The sequence below is a fragment of the Sorghum bicolor genome, chromosome 3, assembly GCF_000003195.3.
Source record: "Sorghum bicolor cultivar BTx623 chromosome 3, Sorghum_bicolor_NCBIv3, whole genome shotgun sequence".
NCBI classification, from domain to species: Eukaryota; Viridiplantae; Streptophyta; class Magnoliopsida; order Poales; family Poaceae; genus Sorghum; species Sorghum bicolor.
In genome coordinates this window covers 72,031,046-72,038,952 of record NC_012872.2, presented here as the reverse complement: position 1 = coordinate 72,038,952, position 7,907 = coordinate 72,031,046, and the positions used below count along the sequence as shown (strand labels likewise).

Below are 7,907 nucleotides of genomic sequence, written 5' to 3'. Positions count from 1 at the left end.
AGTATTGCTTGAACGATGCTTTCTCATTACGAAATCGAATCGACAGCCTCCCGGCATCAATATTTCATAACAAAACGAGGTATTCTTATCTCGTCTCTTGACTTTTCATTATTGCGACAAGCGGGAATTTCCCGTCTTGCGTGTTGCGACGAGCGGGTTTTCCGTCTCGCGCGTCTTGTCTTCTATCATCACAAAGAGCGGACGTTCTCGTCTCGAGCACTGCAACGAGCGGAAATTTCCATCTCGCGCATCCTTTCTTTTAGCATCGCGACAAGCAGAAATTTCCGTCTCGCGCCCTGCAACGAGCGGGACGTTGCCGTCTCGTGCGTCTTGAACCCCTTTTTATATATAGCTTCACTTTGCCATCAGCAACTCGACAGACAACCTCGCGCGGCGAGGGTTCTGATGTCGTCAAGTTTCTGGCCTTCTCACGATAGCAGATCTGCCGCCGTAGAAATAACAGAGAAGACCAAAACGATCTTTCTGCCCGTCGCCGTAGGAATAATAAAGCTAAAAAAACTTGAATTATATGCATCTTGCAAGCAACTATTGTTGCTGCGCATCCCAACTTGTTAACGCATCTAAATTAGATGCTCACCCGGAAACACAACAGCCGACATGATGTATATATGAGTCGCTGCAGAAAACAGGAGATTGCTTGCTCCTCGCTGGTCTTGCTTCAACGAGAACTTGCAAGAGCTGGGGCGTCTTGTGCCTGACTTCTCGGCGAGGGGAGCTGCAGATGTTGTATCTTGATGCAGACGTGATTAGCGAGACGAGCGGCCGGACGTCGGAAGCAAAAGCCTGGCGGCGAAGTGCGTCAACGAGCCGGGCGTGGAGTTGATGATGTCTGGAAGCGAGAGCAGAATCCTGGCGGCGTGTATGCGTCAACGATCAAGAGCAAAGGTTCGCGTATGCGTCCCTTTGGCAGGAGGTGTACGTATCCTTATATAGGGATGGAAGCCTGGCTTTTGCACCCTCCCCCAAGCAAACGCGATCAGATCCCGTAATTAGATAAGATCAATTAACTGTACGTTCAATCCTTGCTCCAATCAATCTCTAGTACAGGTTTGCCAGGACTCTCTATCCAGCCCAAGATACTCTTTACGTGAGACTTGATATTATCGACATGCGGACTAGTAGCTCAACCAGAACTCAGTCTATACGATTTTGTTACATAAACAACTCCTTCACGCCTCTCCTTTTTCTCTCTTCAGAAAGCCGGACACATTAGCTTAGCATATATACACGTATACACATGTACGGTATTAATATTTGCTCATAAATTGCTATATATTAAAAATATCCATGCACTTTCCGACGATGGGACTTCATTAGTAAGCATGGCCCATATGTCATAAGCTTTTCCATAATTAACAACTTTATAAGCATGGGCCTATGGTAGTTCAATACGACAATACATATTCCATCGAGACTCATATGCGCCATGACATTGGATCCATACATGCGTACGTGCATATATTATTTAGAAAGCTAGCTAGTTAAGAAACTAACTATATATATACATACTCGTGATGCATGTATGCATGCAGGGAGCTCCAATAAACTTTTAGCATGTCATGGGACCTGACAAAACTCAGCTCCATGGATCGATCCGGAGATTATTGAACGCACGAACTTAATTAGCACCATATAATTTCTAATAAGTCATAGCATATGCTTATTCATTATATAGCTCCAAAATATTAGAGCCATACATAAAAAATATTGCACGGGTCACTCCCTGCTGGCAGCCCGTGTTACTTGGCACAGGGAATATTATATACCAAAAATTTATCATACAGGCACAGGCTCACAAGTTAAAGGGCCGCCAGTATATTTTACTCTTTGTTAATCATTACTAATATAAAGACTGCATGAACTTCATGTTAGATACCACAGCTAACTTTATATATTTATTAATCATAACTAATATAAGATCTTCATGTAAAATACCACAGTTGTCTTTATATATTTACTAGAAAATATGGCCACGCATTGCACGAAATCTAATAGTCTTAAAATCAAACTTTGAACCATTGTTGGACATAACTTATTTGAACTCATAGACCATACAGGTTATGAAGAGTGCAAAGACATTTTAGGAAGTAAAAAAAGGACAAAATAAACCGTTTGCTCTTTGAGTATCTATAAGGATAGGGGTGGCCCTCGAAATGGATATATGTGGTTATTCTCTCGTGTAATTTTATTATGAACTAAATAAATAATTTCTTTCTTATTTTTTCATTTAGTTACACTAGAGAAGAATTGCGGGTATCCGTTTAGAGCACCGTCCCCATCCTTTATATAATACATCAAACCTACTCGTGCTAGTAATAGGATGTTCAACTTGTTGTTTGGTTACCCGGATGACTTATAGCTCTGAGATTTATTTAAGGATCACGATATGCATTTCAATTGACCAGGAAACCAAACTTCTATTGTATCTGGATGTGTGTTACGTCATGAGATTTATTAGTGATTGTTATTCAAGTTTGTTTTGGAATAGAACTTCACATCGTGCTTAAACATGTTACTCTAACTCATACGAACACACAAAAAATTAGGCCAAAACAAGAAATGCACCTTGCAATGAAAATATAGGAAACACATATTAATATGTCATCCATTTTTCTTAGTTTTTCACATAGTATTTTATATATTATATATTTATTCCTTGCTGTGAAAATAGAAAATACACTTATAATTTGAAAAGTTTGACTCTTCAAGATTCTTGGAATGACTTACAATTTGGAATGGAGGAAGTATATATTAGAGATAGAGACGATGACTTTGGGTATATCGTTTGCTAGTTCTGTTTCATAAGAGGATGGTTTTTATTGCTAGAGACTAAATCTAAAATAAAAATTTATTGTATGTATAACTTGTGTAGAGACTAAAATGAATTTCTTTCAAAGATAAGATGTAGCTCATGATCTCTGATGTCCTGATCTGTTATTGCGAATTTGAAAATTGGAATGGGCCCGCTCAAGAACGTCACAGCTCTGTCCTCGGTTAGCTAACTAGGCCGTGCCTGAGCGGGCCCATTTCACCATCCACAGGAAACGTGATGAGGCCCAAATATGAGTATGGATGGCATTTCTGTAATGTTTCCGACGGAACCCAGAGCAAGTGAGAGATGGGGAAGAAAGGGAAGGAGGCGGCGCGGGAGCGGCGCGAGCAGCGCCGCCGCGAGGTCACCCTCCTCCGGGCTCTCCCCTACGAGCCCCACCAGCGATGGTGGGACCGCCTGGCGCCGCGGGCCGTGGCGGTGGTCACGGGCGCCAACCGCGGGATAGGCTTCGAGGCCGCCCGCCAGCTCGCGCTCCACGGCCTGCACGTCGTGCTCGCCTCCCGCGACGCCGCCAAGGGCCAGGACGCCGCGGGGAGGATCCTGGCGGAGGCTCCCGATGGCGCGGTCGTCAGCGTGGAGTCCCGGCAGCTTGACGTGGCGGACGCCGCGTCCGTGGAGGCCTTCGCGGCCTGGGCGGTGGAAACCCACGGCGGCATCCATGTCCTTGTGAGCGCATTCTCATCGCCTTACCTGCCTCATGTACCTCATGTAGTTGTGTGGTTTTGTGTCCAGTGATTAGGTTCTTTGCAATCACAATACTACGGATGATCGATTCAATTAACCACTAGTTCTAGTCTCCTCAACCTAGCAGTAGCAGTTGTTTCTGGAACTTGTTCTTAATATAATCGATTGGTAGAAAAGGAGAAGAGACAGGTGCGGTGACACCACCACCAATTCAGACATAGACTGTTATTTAGAGATCTTGCCTGAAGGCCATAAGTTAGATGTATTGTAACCAGGCTACTACAGGTTAACAATGCAGGTGTAAACTTCAACAAAGGAGCAGATAATTCTGTTGAGTTTGCTGAGCAAGTTATCAAGACAAATTACTATGGCACAAAGCGGATGATTGATACTATGATACCACTAATGAAACACTCCCCGTATGGTGCTCGGATAGTGAATGTCAGCTCAAGGCTTGGTAGAGCCAATGGCAGACGGAATGTAAGTTTGTTCGACGTGTTCCTATCTTCCCATTGTGATCTATTCTTAGTATGCAGTGCATTCACATTTAATTTACCTTTTGATTCTTTTCTGTCAGAGAATTGGTGATGCGAGTCTAAGAGATCGTCTGTTGAAAGATGATTGTTTATCAGAGCAGCTAGTTGATGAGATGATCACGAAATTTCTCGAACAAGTCAAGCAAGGTACTTGGTCCTCCAATGAGTGGCCACAGATGTACACGGACTATTCGATCTCAAAGCTTGCTGTTAATGTTTATACACGACTGATGGCAAGGAGGCTCTCGGATCGACCTGAAGGCCAAAAGATATACATTAACTGTTTCTGCCCTGGCTGGGTAAATACTGCCATGACTGGTTGGGAAGGGAATATTTCTGCCGAAGAAGGTGCTGACACAGGTGTATGGCTCGCCTTATTACCTCAGGAACCACCCACAAATGGGAAGTTCTTCGCTGAGAGATGTGAGATAAGCTTCTAAGGTATCCATATTCTTGTCCCACCTGCAAGCAGGAAAAATTATGACTCTAGATTTTAAATCCATCGTTACAAACTTCTCTGATTGCTACTTACCATCATCCTTCAAGGCATAGAGATTCACAGAGCATGATGTTTATCCTGAACGTACAAGCCATAGTATTTTGAGCATTGCTAATTTGCTATGGATAAAAGAAAGTATCAAGTGTAATATGGAGAGTGCTCATCGTTTTGTTAGTTTATGTTACTTAGTTCTGTAAATGGTTTATCTATCGCGATGATTGCCGTTTAGGCTACTGATACTTTATTGAGTCTGTGTGATCTATTTAGGCTATTCATGATTTTGGGCTTGGGAGCAATCATATGACAAGGTCACAAGCAGATGGTCAAGATCATTAAAGGGGCACCACTGTTACATTGATGGAAAGCCCATGACCTCAAATCTTGTTAATTAAGGTGATCTACGAAATGTTTGTTGGCTATGAATGAAGTATCATAAAAGCGGAACGTTTATCAGGACCACTAGAATGGCAAGTTGGGAAGCACGACCAGCTGGCTGCTTCCTACGTGTGCTACAAGCTCTCAGCAATGACCTGTATTGAAGTGCATGTTGCACCATGGGTTGCATTTGCGTTGGGTTCAGGCCACATCACTGTTGAGTTTTCCTTCTGTCAGTGTTATATGTTTGGTTGGGTTTTAGCATAGCAAGGTGAATGTACAATTGCAGCATGGCTGTACCATCAAATCATTCAGACTGAAGTGGTTTTCATGAAGCAACAAAGCACGTGTATTATTTGGGCCTTGGAGTTGGAGACAAATTGGCTGTAGGCATGTCGATGCCAGGGTCAATTCAACAGTCCCTCAACCAAGCTTTATCCTCTGCAGACAGAAGATGCAAAGAGCCATGCATGAAAATTAGGGCAAGGCCATGCCGGCGGATAACAAGACTGTTGGTTTAATCCGGCACAGCTACTCCCTGCACATCCGGTGCTCAGGTTTCTGTCATTCTATGGCACATAACCTTTGCCTACCTGTCTGCAAGTTGCATCCTCTAATGGAACCGCGCCGTGCGCCATGGATCTGTCCAAGTGTACGGATTGGTTCAGTCAGTAATTAGCTGATGTAAGCTAGAGTTGCCACCAGCAAACCTATTGATTGATTGATCGATAGATCTAATAAGCATGTCTTCCATTTTTATTCTGCCTGGGTACCTAGGCTCCTGCTCCTGCATCTGGCGTGTTGTTTTCGTGCAAGCGGTTGTGATATCTACCGGCCAACGATAGATGTTGAGATTCCATTTGGTGAAGTGATTGCATTTGCTTCTTCATCTGGAAAGAGTTGAGATTCCATTCCTATCACCCATCAATCAGGCAGCCATTAGGGGTAGGGCTTTCACTTCACCAGAGTTGAGATTCCCTTGGATACTACTGTATGTTAAGGCTTAAGCCTTCACAGATAACATGCTGTGTGTGCTGTTGGGTGTGGGAAAGTCAACGTGGACCAAGAATTGCCAGGTGAGATGTGTCGGGAACAGCATCAGAACGGCAGGACCCTGGTGTCACCATGGCTGGTGTACTGGTGGTATACACTGGACACCGTAGAGTGCATAGCAGAGCGTCTGTGTGTCATCTGTGCGAGCACAGCCTCATGCCTTGATCTTGATCTGGAGCAGTGCTTTAGACCAGACCGGCGCGTCTCTTTCTTTTGTCTAGTTTGCGTTGAATGCCAGGGGGGCATGGTTGGTGTACCGGAGCTGACGGATGGTCGGTTGCTGAACAAAAATTTATTGCCGCTTCGATCGATCGATACAGGTAACAGTAATACAGGTGGGATCTTTCTTTGTCTGTGTTGTAAATTATTTACGTGCCGTAAATAAATAAATTTTCTTTGTGTTACTTAACCATTAAGTTGAGATGGCCGAGTTGGTCTAAGGCGCCAGATTAAGGTTCTGGTCCGAAAGGGCGTGGGTTCAAATCCCACTCTCAACAGTTTTTTTTGCTTTTTCTTTTTTATAACCCTCAGCAATGCATGCATGAACTTCCCGTTAGATACCACAGCTAACTTTATATATTTGTTAATCATTACTAATATAAAGACTGCATGAACTTCATGTTAGATACCACAGCTAACTTTATATATTTATTAATCAGAACTAATATAAGATTTTCATGTTAAATACCACAGCTATCTTTATATATTTACTAGAAAATATGGCCACGCATTGCACGAAATCTAATACGTCTTAAAATCAAACTTTGAACCATTGCTGGACATAACTTATTTGAACTCATAGACCATACAGGTTATGAAGAGTGCAAAGACATTTTAGGAAGTAAAAAAAGGACAAAATAAACCGTTTGCTCTTCGAGTATCTATAAGGATAGGGGTGGCCCTCGAAATGGATATCTGTGGTTATTCTCTCTTGTAATTTTATTATGAACTAAATAAATATTTTCTTTCTTATTTTTTATTTAGTTCATTTAGTTACAATAGAGAAGAACTGCGGGTATCCGTTTAGAGCACCGTCCCCATCCTGTGGTTATTCTCTCGTGTAATTTTATTATGAACTAAATAAATATTTTCTTTCTTATTTTTTATTTAGTTCATTTAGTTACAATAGAGAAGAACTGCGGGTATCCGTTTAGAGCACCGTCCCCATCCTTTATATAGTAATAGGATGTTCAACTTGTTTGGTTACCCGAATGACTTATAGCTCAGAGATTTATTTAAGGATCACGATATGCATTTCAATTGACCAGGAAACCAAACTTCTATTGTATCTGGATGTGTGTTACGTCATGAGATTTATTAGTGATTGTTATTCAAGTTTGTTTTGGAATAGAACTTCACATCGTGCTTAAACATGTTACTCTAACTCATACGAACACACAAAAAAATTGGGCCAAAACAAGAAATGCACCTTGCAATGAAAATATAGGAAACACATATTAATATGTCATCCATTTTTCTTAGTTTTTTCACATAGTATTTTATATATTATATATTTATTCCTTGCTATGCAAATAGAAAATACACTTATGGAAAAACTCATATAACAACGTATCATGCGCACCGTTTAGAAAACATTAGAAAGTGGCCTTGGCTAACACACCATGTGCATGTAAAAAAGAAAAAGGAAAAACAGAAACAAGAAATTAAACTGGCCGTGTCCCAGGTGGATTCTTCGTTTCGAAAACCAAACGAGACTGTCGTGACTGATGACGGACTGTGGTTGGCAAATGATGGACCATGGATAGAAGTATTTTGCGAATTAAAAAGATAGGTTAGAAAAAAAACGCTTTGCTCCTTAATATTAGATATAAATATAAATATAAATATAAATATAAATATAAATATAAATATAAATATAAATATAAATATAAATATAAATATAAAT

The 7,907-nt window shown here is 41.6% G+C and overlaps 1 protein-coding gene and 1 non-coding gene across 2 annotated transcripts; both read left to right on the top strand.

The window, feature by feature from the left end:
- LOC8059399 (carbonyl reductase [NADPH] 1) lies at positions 3,109 to 5,710 on the top strand. Its single transcript, XM_002458983.2, has 4 exons — positions 3,109 to 3,520; positions 3,824 to 4,018; positions 4,116 to 4,515; positions 4,841 to 5,710. Exons 1-3 carry the CDS (start codon positions 3,140 to 3,142, stop codon positions 4,512 to 4,514), a joined length of 975 nt encoding a protein of 324 aa, XP_002459028.1. The 5' UTR covers positions 3,109 to 3,139; the 3' UTR covers position 4,515; positions 4,841 to 5,710.
- On the top strand, positions 6,418 to 6,498 carry TRNAL-AAG. The gene has a single exon. It is a non-coding gene; the product is annotated as a tRNA-Leu (tRNA).